Raw genomic sequence first — 18,224 nt, forward strand, 5'->3', positions numbered from 1 at the left:
CAGCTGCCGGCAGGGTAGGGCCCGTCAGCTGCCATTCGTCCAGCATCTTCGGTGTGATTCCATCCGTCCATTCTCGCTACTCTCCTGGCCTTCCCCCACCTCCAGTCTCACAGCCACTGCCTTATTCACCCCCCTATCACCACCTGCCAGGTCAAATAAATGATCTCCTCCAGGCTGGCTTCTCCCCCACCCCCACTGGTACCAGGATGCCTTTCAACTTAAAAAAAATTTTTTTTAAATCAACACATGTCATCGGTTTAAAAAATTAAACAGTACAGGGGCACCTGGGTGGCTCAGTCGGTTAAGCGTCTGCCGTCGGCTCGGGTCATGATCCCAGGGTCCCGGGATCAAGCCCCTTGTCCTCGCCAGGTTCCCCGCTCAGTGGGGAGCCCGCTTCTCCCTCTCTTTGCCCCTCCCCCCACTCACACTCTCAATCTCTCAAATAAATAAACAAAATCTTTTTTAAAAAATAAAAAATTAAACAATACAAAATGATATATAGAGAAAAGGAAATCCCCTCTTCTTCTCATCCCTTCTCCAAACCTTTTGGTTTCCCTCTCCAGCGGCAACCCCAGTTTCCAGTGTTTGAGAAATTTGTGAGAAATGCATATTCTATGCACACACACGCTCCTCTTGTCTATTTTTACACGAACTAGCGCCTTCAGTATGATCTGCTCTGCACCTTGCACTTTATGCATCTCGCTGGTCCTTCCGCGTCAGTTCGTGCAGACCCCCCGGGTTCTTTGTAACATCTGCAGCGCTCTCTGTTACCTTCACAATCACCATCTACCTAACCAGTCCCGCAACGAGGGATATTTCGGTCCCTTCCGATCCTTTGCTACCACAAACAGTGCTGTAACAAATATCTTTATATGTCTGTCTTTGCACGTGCCCCTCTGCCGAATAAACCCTAGTGGTTGTAGGTCACGGGGCACCTGCATTTCTTATTTTGATCAATAGGGCCAAACGGCCCTTGATGAGGCTTGTACCGGCTTATACTACCTCTAGCAATACCTAAGTGAGCTCGAGTGAGCTCTGGAAAATGCACACCTGATCATGTCACTCCCGACTTCAGGCACCCATTCCCACTCCCGGCTGCATGACAAAATCACCATGGGGAGCTTTCAAAGCCAACCTACAAGTAGGGCCCCAAACACTGAAATTCAGATTTCGCTGATCTGGACGTGAGCCAGTTGCCGGAGTTGAAGATATCTGCATTTTAATCCCCGGGATCTGCAGATATGTTACTGACGTGGCAAAAGGAACTTTAGCACATGCGATTAAGTTAAGGATCTTAAAATCTGGAGATGATCCTGGATTATCCAGTGGGCTCAATGTAATCACAAGGGTCCCTATCACAGGGAGGTGGGAGGGTCAGAGAGGGAGACGTGAGGACAGAAGCAGAGGTCTGAGTGAGGCGGCCACCAGCCGAGGAATGTGGGCAGCCCCTGGGACTGGATTCTCCCCCATCACCCCCAGCAGGAATGTAGCCCTGACAACACTTTGATTTTAGGTCCTCAGAACTGCAAGATAATGCGTTTGTGTTGTTTTAAGCCACAGTGCTTATCTTTTCTGTTACAGCAGCCCTGGGAGACTCACTCACACGTGGCCACTGTGGGCCATCCCTTATCAGAAAAAAATTGGCAGGCCGCAGCCCTTCAGAAGAGAGAGAGGACGGGCTGCCATAGGCGGTCCTGTATCCAGGACCTGCAGGATGCTGGAAAGGCCAGGGCCAGCCTACCTTCCCTGGTTACACCGAAGGGAGGAACAAGGGGGTGGAAGGCAGTGGCATTAAAGTTAAAAGGTGACTGGAACTTTACCAAGCCACATGGAAGGACTCTGCAAGTGCTCTGGGGCAGGGGCTGGTGGGCTTGGGGACCAGGCTAAAGTTAAAGGTCCTCTAGCCCTGGGAAAGTGACAGCCCTGAGAGGCAGCTGCGGAAAGAGGGGGCTGTGGAAAGAGCACTGGACTGTGAGTCCTAACTGAGCCTGGCTCTGCTATTCCCTGGCCCTGAGAGCTCAGACAATGATCCCCTCATCCCCTCTATGAGATCTGAGGGGCTTGTACTGCGGTGTTCTTTTAAAAAAACCTTTTTAACAGCAGTTAAAACTTTTTTTCAAACTCCTGTCTTCGAACAAAATCTTTCCTGTGTGACTTGGACAGAAGTTAAGATAATACTCATAATAAGAGCAAGAGCTTAAATGGGACTTCCTTCACGCCAGGCACTCTTATAAGCACCTTATAAGTGAAAATTCACTTGTTCAGTCCCCACAACAAATCAGTGGGGGGAGGGGTGGGGGGCTACCATTTTCATTTCACAGATGAGGGAATTGAAGCACAGAGAGGTTAAGAAACTTACTCAAGGTCACCCAGCGGGGAAGTAGTAAATTCTTGATTTGGAGGTGCCTGGGTGGCTCAGTCGGTTAAGCACCTGACTCTTGGATTTGGCTCAGGTCATGATCTCAGGGTTGTGAGATCGAGCCCTGAGCCGGAAGTGCATTGGGCATGAAGCCGGCTTAAGATTCTCTCTCTCCGTCTCTCTCTGCCCCTCTCCTCTCTCTCCCCCTTCCCTCTCTAAAAAAAAAATAATAGAAAATGAAATAAATAAATTCTTGATTTGAACCCACGCACTCCAGATGAAAAGAGAACTGACAGGCTGGGGGCAATTATTCAGAGGTTAAGATGAGATCAATAATAAAGAGCTAGAGGAGGTAGGGAGACAGAAAGAGAGGAAGGGGAAAAAACCAACATGAGCTGGAAAGATCATTTTGGAATCTGGTTTATGAGAAGCATGGGAGCAGCCCTGGAGTCTGAGAGAACTGGGGAGTCAGGGGATGGGGGCAGAGCATGTCCATCACTAACAGGTGCCCTGGGATCTCCCTGAGTGGGCCGAGTGTGAAGACTGGGCCATGTGGGGCCCTGGCATTTTTGGAGTCACACTCACTATGGGAAACCAGCCAGCCAGAAGCCGCCACTTTGAGGCAGGGAGTCTTATCCCCGTGTCCTACCCTTTGTCACCCTCATTCCAGACCCCGTGATCATTGCTGCAGAACACCTGGGTTTCCCACAATGCAGTGTGAAAGCCACCACCCTCGGCCACCTCTATGCCTCTGGATCCTCTGCTCCTGCCTGGATTGATCCCCACAGGCCGGGCCGCGGAGAGCCCACTGAAGCCACCAGTTGCTGCCACCCTTCCAGGCAGCTGTGAAAGGCCCACGCTCGGGCCATCCCCCCTCCCAAACCCTTGCATCAGAACTCAAAGTCTCTGTTATGCGCAGATTCCCACTAGCAAGGTGACCTTGAGCGAACCTCTCGCCTAGACCTCCGGGCCTCGTCTGCAGAATGGAACTGATAATAATTCACCTTTGGAAGCCAAGAGACAGGGCCCCGGAACCTCTTAAGAAAATTAAGAAGAGCCTGTGTACATGGAGCACCTACAGGGGAAGACAGCTCTGCGGTCTGCGCCATCGCGGCCCCCACTGTCCTCATCTGACCAGTGAGAAGGCTGAGGCCCAGGGAGGTGAGGGGCCTGACCAAGGACACACAGCAAGGTGGTGCAGAGCCGCGGCTAGGACCCGGGCCTCGGAACCGTGCCCCCTCCTCTTCACCAACCCGGAAGCCAAAGCCACAGTGGGAGCCTCTTCTTGGCTTCTGGTGTGCCCTCTCCGAACCCCTCTCATTCCCAGACATTGTACAAACAAGCCAACTGAGGCTGGGAGGCACTAAGTCACCTGCCCAAGGTCACCCAGCCATTCACATGGGAGCAGGGGGTCCGGGTGTGTGTGACTCCACACTCACCACTCCTCCTAGTCCAGCCCGCAGCCTCTGGAGCTCCCAGCCAGCACTCGCATGCTGGGCTTCTCTGACCGAGCCTGTCCCTGGGCCGGTGAGAAGCAGGAGAGCTCCTCCGACAGCCTTTACCTGAGCAGGACCTCCCCATCACTGGCACCCCCCAATCATCGGCACCTCCCCCCGGGAGCCTCCCGGGTGCGGGGACAGGTAGCTGCAGATGTCCCAGCCCCAAGTTGCCCTCTGCTCCTTCCGAGTTGTGCTCCTCCTTGGAGGGGAGGGAAGGACAGCTCTCCTTGCCTCCCAGGCGGTTGGCAGAGCGGCTGCCGTGGCTCCTCGCAGCAGCCTGGTGATGGAGAGATTATTTCTGAGCCATCCCCCCCACCCCGCCCGCCCCCGCTTCTCTGGCAGGACCACACCGGCTGTCCCCGTGGGGCTCGGAGCACAGAGCCCGCTGCTGAGGCAGGACGGCTGGCTGGCTCCCTCCCAGCAGGAACCCCTCAGACTCTCCCCCCCCCCCCCCCGCCCCGGGGGGAAGGGGCTTCCGGGTCCTCGGGTCCTCGTACAAACCCCAGCCCAGTGCCCCAGGGCTGTTCCGCAGCTGCTGGAGAGAGAGATGCGGAATGAACGTACCTCTGCTTTCAGGAGGAGGCAAGGGGAGAAAGGTCGGAAACTAACTCCGCCAGAAACTGCCGTGCTTGGAATTTTTCTTTTCTTCTCCTTCATCTCCACCACAAACCTGTCTCTTCCCTGGCCATCGAGACACGGGCTCCCCTGGCCCGGCAGAGAAACAGCAAGAAAAGGGCTCCCTGAGACAGTAAGGTGAGTTAAACTTCGGGGGAAGAAGTTAGTGTTTGCTGCAGGGCTGGGGGCTCGCAGGACGCTGAACAGGCTTGTCCCAGGTGCCGTTTTGAATGCATACCTTTCCCGTGCTGGGGACGGGAGCTTTGTGTGCCGGCTGTTTCAGGGGGACAGTGGATCGCAAAGTTGGGTTTGTGCATTGAATGCAGACAGGGCAGAGGGTGTTTTTTTGGGGGGGAGCGTGTTCTGGAAAGAGCCTCAGGCTGGGAGACAGAGTCCTGGGTTGGATTTGGATTCGCTGTGTGACCTTGGGCAAGTCACTTCAGCTCTCTGGGTCTGGGGGCTTGCACTCGGAAGATGAGAACACTCGGGAGGGACTCCCCAGATTTCAGAACAGTCTTCTCTCTGCAGGCTGCTCCTCTTCCTCTGGCCATACGTTGTAAAGGAAGTCATGCATGCGGAGTACCAGAACGCTGCGTGGTGAGCGAGTGTGAAATGCACGGGCTGTGATTCACCTCTTTGCTGCCTGCCGGAATCCAACTGGCTCTGAAATTGAGAGGAACTTTTATTTCCATTCAGCTGCCGAGTTCTTCCGTTGATTGGAGTGCCTGTTGGAATGTAAGGTTATAGATGCTCTGGAAACAGCTCTGCCGGAATGAATAGCGTAGGAAATGGTTGCAGGGTGCTGAGGAGGACAGAGGCTTAAATGCATGGGCTGAATCTAAAACTCTTATTCTCCCTCAAGCGCCTCAAATAGGTCTGAAATGGAGAGAGCATTAGAGGCCCCTTCACTTTGCAGATAACAAGACCGAGGCCCAGAGAGGGGGAGTAACTGGCTCGAGGTTACCCGGCAAGGGTGGCTGAGGCAAGCACCCCGTGAACACGGGGGACAGCAAAGTCCTCCAAAAGAGGAAGGAAGTAAGATCATTGTGGAGCTGCTCCTGAGAGGCGGACGCTGTGCCAAGCACTGTCACATTCCTTGTTACTTAACCTTTCTGTGCCTCGGTTTCCTCATCTGTGAAATGGGGATACTGATGTTTACCTCATGTTGAGGTGAGTTAATATAGGGGAAGCACGTAGATTGGTGCCTGGCACCTCAGAAGCATCTAGAAGTGTTCCCAATAAACGCTTCATGTATATTACCACATGTGACCTTCACTGTGCCCAGTGAGGTGGGCCCTCAAACTACCCCAGCCTGTACAGGTGAGGCAAAGGGCTCAGAGGGGCTGAGTAATCCACCCGAGCCGGCAGTCCCTAAGGGATCAGAACCTGGCAGTGAACTTGAGAATCTCCTACACTCCTAAGCTCTATTTTACCAACTGTACCTTGTAAGATTGGTACAAGTCTTGTCATTGGTATGAACGAAGCTGAGATCAGAGAGGTTAGGCCACATGCCCAAGACCACAGAGCCTGGGAGTGGCACAGCTCTGACCAGGGAAGGGATGCCATCCTCTTTTTGGTCACGGATAGATCCCAGGCACATAATGGGTGCTCAGTAAATCTGTGTTGGGTGGAAGAGGTGAAAAATGAAGGATACAGATGCAGTTGCAGCAAAGTGAAGGACAGTGATTTTTGCCCGTTGTCTTGCCCTCTCTTCTCCGCCCCCCCCCCCCCCCGCCCCCACGTAGGACATCTCCAGCGATGCCCGTGCCCTTCAGAGCCAGGGGCCTGCCTCCCGGACACCGCCACCGGGGCTCCTGCAGCCCCCTGAGTCAGCTCCTGCCCGGCCGCCTGCCGCGGTCCTCTGCCAAGGGGCTGTACTACCGCAGGGCCCGCAAGGTGGGCGCCCTAGACGCCTCCCCGGCCGCCGACCTGAGGAAGGAGATCCTGGTCAACGTCGGGGGCAGGCGGTACATCCTCCCCTGGAGCACGCTGGACGAGTTTCCGCTGAGCCGCCTGAGCAAGCTCAAGCTGTGCCGGAACCACGAGGAGATCGCGCAGCTCTGCGACGATTATGATGAGGACAAGCAGGAGTTCTTCTTCGACCGGAGCCCCAGTGCCTTCGGCATGATCGTGAGCTTCCTGGCGGCCGGCAGGCTGGCCCTGCTGCGGGATATGTGCGTGCTGTCCTTCCGGGAAGAGCTGGTCTACTGGGGCATCGAGGAGGCCCGCCTGGAGAAGTGCTGCCTGGGCGAGCTGCTCCGCAAGCTGGAGGGATTGGCCGAGCTGCGCCGGGGGGAGACGCGGCCGCTGCGGCGGGAGGCGCGGCACCCCGCGGGGGACCCCTCGCGCTGGGGGGTCTTCATGCACTGGCTGCGCGAGACCGTGGAAAACCCGCGCTCGGGGCTCCCCGGCAAGGTCTTTGCTTGTCTGTCCATCCTCTTCGTGGCCACCACCGCGGTCAGCCTGTGCGTCAGCACCATGCCCGACCTGAGGGCCGAGGAGGACAAGGTGAGTGGCCCCTGAACGTCCCCCGCCCAAGGCGGGGCCCAGGGCCCCCAAGACTTAGGGCCTGTGAAAATGTCTAAGTAACTTTTTAAAATTTTTAAAAAATTTTTATTGTTATGTTAATCACCATACATTACATCATTAGTTTTTGATGTAGTGCTCCATGATTCATCGTTTGTGCATAACACCCAGTGCTCCATGCAGTACGTGCCCTCTTGAATACCCATCACCGGCCTAACCCATCCCCCCAGAAAAAGAGATTGTTGTCTAGGGTGGATTGGATGCGTTTTTAGATCAGTGTAGCTGTGAAAGATCATTTTTAATTTTATTTATTTATTTATTTATTTATTTTTTTGGAGGAAAAGACCGAGGGCCTGCAAGAGTCATGAGATGGCTCTGCCTCATAGCGGACTCGGTATTAACAAAGCTACCCCTGGTGCTCATGCGCCAGGCAGGCCTGGCTTGCCTCTCCCAGCTCTGTGACCACCAGCAGATTGCTTCACCCCTCTGAACCTCAGTTTCTTCCTCTGTAAAATGGGTAATATCGCGGTAAGGGTTCACACACTCGGTGCACGCATCGTGTGTTTATTGAGCAGCTACTCTGTGCCATGCACAGTTTCTGGCTCAAATCCCTGCCTTCTTGAGCCAACGTTCTCGTGGCCATCCCAGCTCCATGTTCAGGTAGAGAAAGTGAGGCACAGGGCCTTTAGCTTTCTTGGAGTTGCAGAGCAAAGATGCAGCTGAGGGCCAAGATTCCTGCTGGTTACTTGGCTCCTGAGCCTCCCAGTCAGTCTCACTGCATGGGGAACTCAGAGATGAGTTAACTTCTAAGTAACTCTGCCCCAGGAAGCAACAGCAGAAAGGTTTTCTTACCCACTCCTGCACTCTCTTTTTCAGGAAGTTGTGGGAGACCCCCAGGGGCCAGGGAGTCTGAGAAATGAGATAAAAGCTTAATATTTCATTGGGAAGTTTATTGGAGAGCTTCGAACTGAGAACTGGATTTGTTTCCTACTTGGAAGTGTTGCTCCTGTCCTGCTCTACGTTCCTCCATAGCTCCCCATCACCTTAATTATGGAACTTACATTATGGCAGACGGAAGGAGCTGATAAATAGAACACACATATAAGATAATGAACCCTGTGTATGGCCCATAATCATTGTCAGTCCACAGAAGTTCCCCTCCCTTAAGGATATATCCCAGGGCAATATGGTAGAATCAGAGAACTTTCCAGAAAGGAGGGACTTAGATGGAGAGCCAGCCCCTGCCTTACACAGGGTAGGCTCTCAATAAATATTTATTGAATAAAATGTATCTTGTGCAACCTATAAATGTTTTGTCCTGAAGCAAACCAACCAAAATGTTTCGACTTTCGACTTTTGAACAGCTTTTCTTCCCCAAGGGGGAGGACTATAGCTCCAAACATCCAGACATTGTTTTATCCTTTAGCACCAAGTCGTGTGACTTAAGAGCCTGCTTGTTCACAGAAATATTTACACTTGGACACTGCAGTAAAAAATTAGGACAAAATAAGTGGCTTCTGTCCCCTGCCCCCAGAAGCGTGCCCTTGATCCCAGCTGCTGAGGAAGGACCCCTCGATTTCCATAAACCTGTTCCTCGGGGATTTCCCGGAAGCCAGGATTTAGACTGTGCAGAGGGACAAGGTCTTTTCAAAACCTAATGCTCTGAAAATTACCCAAGATTTGAACCCAGGCTTCGTTTGACAGGGGACTCAGGAGATCAAATCAGAGGTCTGGGCTCAGGAGCCAGGCTGCCGATTGCCCCTGGGTTAAAAGGGGCCATGCCCACGCCCGGGGTGCATCTCTGCATTTTCACCTTGTGGAAACCACCTTCATGTGTGCTTGCTGCCTGGAGAGAGGCTGGGAGGCGCTGCCCTCAAAAAGACTTGTTTAGATGGTAATTCAGAGAGCCGGGAGGCTGGGGAGGCGATCTTCATTTTTTCAAGACTGTATCTTTCATTTACATAAAAAGACAATGTTCTCTCCAGCACCAAGCGTGTCTGATATTTCGAATTTGCCCTCGGGGATGTTCAACTGGCCAGACGCTTCTGGGGGCAGGCCCAGCTAGGAGACCTGATGGCCATGTCAGCCTGGGGGCCCATGAATTAATGCCACGTGGGTGGACAGACACGCCAGGGCTGGGACCCACAGACCTCCTCCATCAGACACGGTGCCACGCTGGTTGGCAGAGACAGCTTTCCTTTTGCTTTTTCTTCTACCTTCTCCCAGTGACCTCCCATGGAGTAAACTTGGCAGCTGGGGAGAAGGGTCTGCACTGGAGGTTGGTAAATTAAGATGGAGGAGGGAGGAGGCGGTGTAGACAGGAAGGACCATGCCAAATTCCTAAGCACCTCCCAGGTGCACCCAGCCTTTTCTGGTTTCCTCGGAAGAGCTCATCCCCAAAGGGAGGAAAGAACCGGGGCTTATTACGTGCCCTTCACGAGTCTGGCATTTGACCGATGGACTTAGTCCTTGCAACAGCTTGGGAAGCGGGTACTACTACCACCCCCATTTTACAGGCGAGGAAACTGAGACTCGGGCAAGTTTTATCTCTTTCTAAAGCTCACAGTTAGTTAATGTGGCATTGATTTGAGGGATGTGAGCTCACCTACCAGTTGGTTCTAAAACCTGTCTCCTTAGGACCACACAACACCGGCTTTCAGTGCTGGGCTGCTCTGCTTCTGGTCTGGACACTCAGCTCAGCAGCACTTGGCGTTTCTGAGGCCGCCAGCGTTTGAGAAGCACATCCCTGTCCAGCGGGAGGGTCAGAGTGCAGGTCCTCTGGGTTTGAATCTTGGCCCCACTGCTCATGAACTCAGTGTTATTCTCGGGAGAGTCATTTAACCCCTGTGAGCCTCAGTTTCGTCATCTGTAAAATGGGGATGCTCCCAGCCCTCTCCCCATGGGGTTATGATGATGACTAAAAGAGTAATTTGCATAAAGCAGTGGGAACAATGCTGATGCGTGAGAAGCCCATAGCACATGTCAGTCCCATCAGCATTCACTTGTTAGGTCCTAGCTGACAGGAGATCACGACATTCACCCTTCCCTTCATTCGACAAGCTACTGAGTGCCTACAGACGACATTCTTCTGGGCGCTGGAGACAATCAGACAAATTTCTTACCTTCCTGGAGCTCTTACTCTGCCCATCCTTGTTCCCTGTTTTGTAATTGAGGTGAAATTCACATAACATAAAATTAAACAGTTCCGGAACATTTAGTACATTGACAATGTTGTGCAGCCTCCATCTTTATCAAGTTCCAAAACATTTCCACTACTCCAAAATAAAACCCCGTCCCTTTCCCCCAGCCCCGGGCAAACACCACTCGGCTTTCCGCCTCCGTGGATTTCCCTATTCCAGACACGGCGTGCAAATGGGATCGCACACATGTGGCCTTTTGGGGGCTGGCTTGTGTCACTCAGCGTGGTGTTTGCAGGGCCCATCCACACTGTCGCCTGGGCCAGTGCTCCATCCTTCTTATGGCCCAGTAGAAGTCCCCAGTCTCTACACGCCAGTTTGTTGATCACATCATCCAGGGGTGAGTGCGGCCATTTCCGTGCCTCCCGCTGCCTGTGTCCTCTGTCATGACTGTCACCCCTGCCATTCATCCCCAGGACCCTTTCCATGTGGCCCCGGCCCTGGCTGGGTAGCTCTGCTGGTCAGGGCGCCCCCTTCCCTCGGGGGGAGGCCGAAGGTCACTGCCACTTGGACTGAACACCTGCCCCATCTCTCTTGACCCCTCCCTTCCTCTCTGCCGCTCCCCAGATCGTCAGCGGCTCGGGCAGGAGTGCACCACGGCAAGGAGCCAGAATCTCTAGCTCCCTAGTGCAGAGTTCAAATCCCAGCACCGCCGCTCTGTGGCTCTGCCCTCGGATGAGCCCCTCTCTTGCTCTGTGCCTCTGTTTCCTCACCTTACTCAGATGCTGGTGCTGAGGACCCAATGGTCCTATCCATCTTGCGCCTGCCAGCACGAAGCCATCACTGGCCGTGTTTATGCACCCTTTGGGACTCAGCTCACGCCCTTCCAACCCCTCCACCTGCTCGTCCCCTTTGCTGATCGCCTCTCCCGGCTCCGTGGAACCCAAACATCAGTGGCCCGGTCAGCGGCCGGGTCAGCAGCCATTCGCTCAGGTGTCGTCTCTGTTTCATTCTTCCTTTAGTCGTGCGTTCAGCAGACCTTTCCCGGGGGCCTCCTCTTTGCCAGAGACCCAGTGGAGGCAAGGACAGGCTCAAACCGCTCTCCACCCGGCAGCTCAGCCTTCACTCCTTTCTCCTCCACTTTAGATTCTAGTCCTGCCCCAGAGGTTTGCTGGGGGCGCGTTCGGGGACCTTGCTGTGGGAGATGCACACTGAGTACAGCTGCGCAAAGTGCTTTCCCTCCTGCCTGTGGTTTCAGCATTCTCGCTAAGGGCCTGGGGAGGGAAAGCACGAGCAGATTTTTAAAGACCAGGCGGAGGGCGCCTGGGTGGCTCAGTTGGTTGAGCGCCTGCCTTCGGCTCAGGTCATGATCCCGGAGTCCTGGGATCGAGTCCCGCATCGGGCTCCCTGCTCAGCGGGAAGCCTGCTTCTCCCTCTGACCTTCTCCCCTCTCTCTCTCTCAAATAAATAAATAAAATCTTTAAAAAAAAAAAAAAAAAGACGAGGCGGAACTAGAGGGGCCCCTACCTGGGATGATGTCCTTCTCTCCCCTGCCCCTTTCTTGGATCATGAATCAGGTCCATAAAGAACTGCCTCACTCTCAGTAGCTTCCCTGTGTTCGGTGACATTTGGTGATTGCTCCAGGGAATTCTTCTTAACCTGGCTTTTTGGTTTTGGGTTGTTTTTTTTTTTTTTTTCCCTTCAGCTTAGTCTCCCTATATCCAGGTCAGCAAGAAGTAGTCCCCATTTCCGGGACGGGACCCACTTTTCCTGACTCACGGTAGTTTACCGTTCTTCCTGCTTCGTCACATGTCCCTGTCTCCGTGCCCAGCCCCTCCTGCCCACACTTCCAGAGCCTCTGTGTCCCAGGGCGGCTGGGGGGGAGAGGACAGAGAGCGGCAGGAAGGGGCAGAATGGAGGGGAGAGAGGCAGAGAAAACTGGCTCCCAGGGAAAGGAGAAGCCGGGAAGAGGAATGAGTCAGCAGGGCGAGGAGACAGCCCTGGACCAGAGGCCAGGGCCAGGGCACGAATTGACAGGCAGAAAGGAGAAGGTCCGAGCTGCTGAGTGGTTAGGGACCAGCACTGAGCTATACCAGGACGTGGGAAGTGGCCGATTCGGGCCCTATTTCCAAGGTCCCGGGGTGTGAGGAAAACTCCAAGGTCAAGACCTTGGCCCCAAGTCCCTCCCAGGTGGCATTTCTGGAACTGGCCCTTTTTGTACCAGCAGCATCCGTGGGGCAGCCTGTCCATATGGGCCCCCAGGGCCCATGGCCTTGCCCTCTGAAAGCCCTGCCCATCCTCTGACCCCAGAGCCCTTCAGAGCCACCCTGCTCTCAAGGTTTGAGATAGGGTTTGGGGCAAAGTTGTGGGACCCCTCAGTGCCTCACCCAGCTGACCTGGCCAGCTCAGCCTCGGGCCCTGGCTTCTTGTTTATTAAGACATAATTCACATCCTAATAGGCACCCTTTCAACGTGCTCACATCATTGGTTTTTAGTGTACATTTGTGCAACCATCACTTCTGTCCCAGAGCATTTTCATCCTCCCGCAAACAACCCTGCCCCTGTTTCCAGGTGCTCCCCATTCTCCCCAATTCTCCCAGCCCCTGAAACCATCCATGTACTTCTGTCCCCACGGGTTGCCTTCTTGGACATTTCTATAAGTGGAACCATGCAGCATCTGGCCTTTCACGGAGCAGAAGGTTGTCAGGGTTCATCCATGCTGAAGCGTGTATCAGTCCTTTTTAGGGCTGAATAATATTCCATCATGTGGCTAGAGCACATTTTGGTTATTCATTTGTCAGCTGATGGGGATTTATGTCAACTCCACATTTGGCTACTATTGTGGACATTCATGGACAAGTTTTCGAGTGGATGGATGTTTTCAGTTCTTGCCAGTATATACCCAAGTGTAGAATTGCTGGGTCATATGGAAAACATGTGTTTAATTTAAAAAGACATTTTTTGAGATTTATTTATTTGTGGGGGGGGTCAGAGAGAGAGAGTGAGAGAATCATAAGCAGACTCCGTGCTGAGATCATGACCTGAGGCGAAACCAGGAGTCGGGCGCTTACACGACTGTGCCACCCAGGCTCCCCACGTGTGTTCAACTTTTGAGGACCCCCAGCCTATTTTCTGCAGCAGCTGCACCATTTACATTCCCACCGGAATGCTGGGGGTTCTAACTTCTCCACAGGCTCACCAATACATAGGACTTTCTGTCTTTATACTCCCAGCCTTCCTTGTAGGGAGTGGCATCTGATTGTGGTTTTGATTTCTGAGCCTGATTTGTTTTTTAACTTTTCATGGTGGAAAATGCCAGGCATTTACAAAGTGAATGGAAGAGTGTTGAACCCCCAAAGACCCGTGACTCAGTTTCCACAGTGAGTCACCCTTGTTCTTTCTCGCCCCGCTCCCTCCCCACCCTGCTCGCTTATTGTTACTGTCATTCATTTCAGTTTTATTTTACAGTTTGATAGGGAACGTGTACCTACGGCGGAAGGCACAAATCTTAGCTGGACAACTTAACAGCTGCAGACACCCGCATCACCCACACCCCTGTTTAATGTAGGAAATTCCATTCCCCCCAGAAAGCTCTCTCATGTTCCTTCACGGCCGATCCCTACCCCACCCAGAGGTGGCCGCTGTTTTGGTGATTTTGTTCACCATCTTGAGTGTCACATAGATGGAAACACAGAGTGCATCTCCTTCTGTGTCAGGCTTTCGTGTCCCCCACCCCATGCTGTGTGGGAGCCCCCACAGTGTGGCCCTGCTCACCCCCAGTCATGATAGACCTGACTCACATTCTTCACTACATGGAGCAATCAGAGCAGGCCTCTTTCCTCCAGGTACAAGGCCCAGCAGGAGGGTGACACCCATCCGGGTTTGCACAGGACCGAGGGGCTCTGGCGACCTGGGACTTCCTGTGCTTAAAGCAGGAAAGTTGTGGGCAAACCAGAATTAGTTGTTCACCCTCCCGACAAAATACTACCAGAAGCTTCGCAGAGAGGGAAAAAGTCCGTTTTTAATGTCCCTCCTATTTTTCTTCAACTATGGCTGGCCTGGGAATTCTTTGCTTGGCTCAGGCCCCATCCATCCCTGCCATGAACGCATTTCTCGGGGGACCAGTGCTGGGAGGGTGGTTGCAGGATCTGAGCAGAGTGGTGCCGGGTGGTGATGCGGCAGAGGAATTGCTGCAGTGCAGGGAGGTGGCCGGCAGGTCAGGCTGGAGGGAGGTGGGTGGTGCATGTCTTGAATGGCCAAATGCCCGCACAGAGGCAGAGGGAGGACCCACAGAGCCTGCCCTACCTCTCAGGAGTCACCTTTTTGAGCTACTGGGTCACTGGTCTGGAAAGGTTATTCCCAGGCTACTGGAAGTCTTAAGCCAAGGGGAAAACTCCCAGAATGTCAGTGACAAGAGTGGCCTTGTAGGGACAATCTGGCCCAGAGTCTGAAAAACCCCCCGGGCGCCTCTGAGTCAACCGGAGGGCTTGCCAAAATGCAGTTTCCTGGGCCCTTGATTTTTTTTTTTTTTTTTTTTTGGTGATGAAAGCCCAAGAATCTGCATTTATAACAAGCACTCTGGGGGATTCTGATGCGGGGTGTGCTGAATCAGCTTTGAGAAATACCGGTTCTGTTCCAACCTCTTCATTGGAAACGGAAGCACAGAGAGGGGCAGTGACCCCTGCAAGGTCACAGAGCGAGTCTACAGCAGGACTGGAGAGTCAGGGTCCAAAACTCCTGAGCACTCCAGGATGCTGAAGCAAACCCCAGGTGGTCGTGGCAAAGACCTCCTGTGTTGGAGGTTCTTCCCCTTCCTGTAAAATCCAGCGAGAGGAGAAGGGTATTGTTGCCCTTATACTGATCGGGCAGGCTGTGTCTGTAACCAGTGGATCATGGCACCCGGAAAGCTACAGTGCGTCATCTGTAACCGGTGGATCATGGCACCCAGACAGCTACAGGGTATCGTGTGCCTGCTGGTGCAGCAGCCTGCTCACTTCTCTATGCCTCGTTTCCATTCACCACGCGTCTCCCAGGGTAGAGAACCACAAGTCCAGGGGGGACAATGGGTCTGCAGAGTAAGTGGGAGTGTGGGATTTGAACCCATGTCACAGACACAGACAGGCACGTTGAGATGGGGACAGAACACCCGTTTCTCTTCCTCCGTGGCCAGACATAAAAAACATTTCATTTCAATTCAGTATTCCTGTGGGCCCAGACACTGGAAATAATTTCTTTTTCCATTTCAGAGGTTTTTAATCCAAAGAAAACTGCAGTTGTCAACACCTTGCTTTTTACTCAGGCAACTGGCTTTGGTCATTCATTCACTCATCCATTATATATATATACATACATAGTATTTGGAGTCAGGTTCTCAACCCTGGCTTTGCATTAGAATCATCTATGGGACTTCTGGAAAATTCTACGGCTCTGACTCAAACCTCAGTCAACTAAATTAGAATTCTGAGGTCCTGGCCCAGGCACCAGGGGGGTTTTTCAAAGCCCCCAGGTGATTCTAATGTGCAGCCAAAGTTGAGAACCACTGCACTAGGCCAGAGCTTCTCGAACTTGGATGTGCACATGAATCACAGGGAGTCTTATTAAGACGCAAATTCTGATTCCTTAGGGATGAGGTGGGGTCCAAGAATCTGTGTTTCTTACAAGTTCTCAGGGGAGGCTGATGCTTTTGGTTCAAGGATCACAGTTTGAGTAGCACAGGGACTAGTGGAATTTTCTGTTAGGAGCCAGGCAGGGAGCATGAACGATGCCACAGTGAGTCCACAACAGCCCCCACCTAGCTGCAATCTCTGGAGGGAAACAGACCCTGTGTGAATACTTGCAATCACACATCACAAGGTTGCACCAGGGACGCAGGAGCCCTCTCTGCCCCACCAGCCTCCAAGCTCCTAGAAACAACATCTGCTTCTCTATTACTTTACCCCCAGAGCCTAGGAGCCTGGCACAGGTGAGCCCTCCTTGTGTTTTTATTGGATGAATGAATGAGGGATGGCAGGCAAGGAAGTTACAAAATAGCATACAGTGGCTGAGAGATCATCTGCTTTGCATGTGAGCTCAGGCAAGTCATTTCACTGCTTGGAACCATGTCCCGGACACAAAAGGGGGTCACACTGCCTGCTCACAACATCACTGGGACGGTGTGACAGCTCTAGAGCAGGGCATGGTACACAAAAGGGGCTTATATTAGTGAAACTGAAGGTTGGTCGCTATTACAAAGAGGCCCTGAGATAGAATGGCTTTAAACAAAATAGATGTTGAGGCACCTGGGTGGCTCAGTTGGTTAAGCACCCGCTCTGGATTTCAGCTCAGGTCGTGATCTCAGGGTTGTGAGTTGGAGCCCTGTGTTTGGCTCTGCGCTGGACATGGAGTTTGCTTGAGATTCTCTCTCTCCTTCTTCTGCCCCTCACCCCCCCCAAATAAAAACAAACAGACAAAAAAAAAATAGATGTCGATTTCTCCTGCAAAGAGGGATCAAGGTGAGTGGGCAGCACTCACCTGAGACCCAGGATTGTTTCCACCTTCCCACTCCATCCTTCCCTGGGGCGTTGGTCCAATCTGTAGGTTCTAAGCTGCGTTGCAGGGTCATGTGGGTTAACCCAGCTCACAGTGAAGAAGAGTGTGTAGGAACTCATGCCAAAATCCTAAGTCCTGGAATGGGATGTGGCACACATCGCTTCTGTTCACATTTTGTGGGTGGGTTCTTAGTTATTTGGCCACACCTCGATGCCAGGGAGGCCGGAAAGGGTGGTCCCTGATCTAGCCGACTGGCCTCGTGCCCAGCCGCAACTTGAGAACTATACATAAAGGGGATCTGGGTGGACAAATGAGAGTCTACAGCACACAGGACTCAATTGTGATAGATAGATGATAGATGATAGATAATATACAAATATAGAGAAAAACGATATAGTATATATAGAATATATATCCATACATATGGAAATTGATATTGATGTCGATATCACTATGGATACATGGAGTTGCTTCTCGGCATGGTCACTCCCCCCTTACCGAGCGCGGCTGCCCACCGCTCTCATTCTGCATTTTGTCGCCTCCCCAGGGTGAGTGCTCTCAGAAGTGCTACTACATTTTCATCGTGGAGACCGTCTGCGTGGCCTGGTTTTCCCTGGAGTTCTGTCTGCGCTTTGTCCAGGCCTGGGACAAGTGCCAGTTCTTCCAAGAGCCCCTGAACATCATCGACATCCTGGCCATCTCCCCGTACTACGTGTCGCTGGCCGTGTCGGGTGAGCCCCGGGAAGACGGCGAGAGGCCGGGCGGGGGCTCGTACCTGGAGAAGGTGGGACTGGCGCTGCGCGTGCTGCGGGCGCTGCGCATCCTCTATGTGATGCGCCTGGCCCGCCACTCGCTGGGGCTGCAGACGCTGGGCCTCACGGTGCGCCGCTGCACGCGCGAGTTCGGCCTGCTCCTCCTCTTCCTCTGCGTGGCCGTCACCCTCTTCTCCCCTCTGGTCTACGTGGCGGAGAATGAGTCCGGGCGGGTGCTGGAGTTCACGAGCATCCCGGCCTCCTACTGGTGGGCGGTCATCTCCATGACGACGGTGGGCTACGGAGACATGGTCCCGCGCAGCGTGCCGGGCCAGATGGTGGCCCTCAGCAGCATCCTCAGTGGGATCCTCATCATGGCCTTCCCAGCCACGTCCATCTTCCACACCTTCTCGCACTCCTACCTGGAGCTCAAGAAGGAGCAGGAGCAACTGCAGGCGCGTCTCCGCCACCTGCAAACCGCCGTCTCGGCCAGTGAGCACGAGCTGCTGAGTGACGTCGACGACCTTATCCCGGAGGGACCCGCCTTGGCCACTAAATACGTTTAACTCAAAACCCTTCGTGAAAAGGGCAGGACCGCAACCCATCGCCCCCGGCTGACCCGGCTGGAGAACACCAGGGTGTAGACCATCCGGTGGGATGTTTCTAGAGCCCCAGGAGCACTCCCAAAGCTAGGAGGGGCTCAAGGCCACAGGTGTTTGCTTGTTGTGTCTTGACCCCCACCGGCCGCCATGATTCTTGCTGACCTGATCGATTCTCCTTGCCTCTTCCTCTCTCTGTGCCCATCACC

The 18,224-nt window shown here is 53.4% G+C and overlaps 1 protein-coding gene across 1 annotated transcript; it reads left to right on the forward strand.

Annotated features, from left to right (window-relative positions):
* Positions 1 to 4,395: 4,395 nt before the first annotated feature.
* On the forward strand, positions 4,396 to 18,224 carry KCNG4 (potassium voltage-gated channel modifier subfamily G member 4). Its single transcript, XM_027619814.2, has 4 exons — positions 4,396 to 4,611; positions 5,002 to 5,208; positions 6,219 to 6,981; positions 17,212 to 18,224. Coding segments are annotated over exons 2-4 (1,536 nt in total). The 5' UTR covers positions 4,396 to 4,611; positions 5,002 to 5,206; the 3' UTR covers positions 17,983 to 18,224.

Source organism: Zalophus californianus, chromosome 17 (assembly GCF_009762305.2).
Source record: "Zalophus californianus isolate mZalCal1 chromosome 17, mZalCal1.pri.v2, whole genome shotgun sequence".
Taxonomy (NCBI): domain Eukaryota; kingdom Metazoa; phylum Chordata; class Mammalia; order Carnivora; family Otariidae; genus Zalophus; species Zalophus californianus.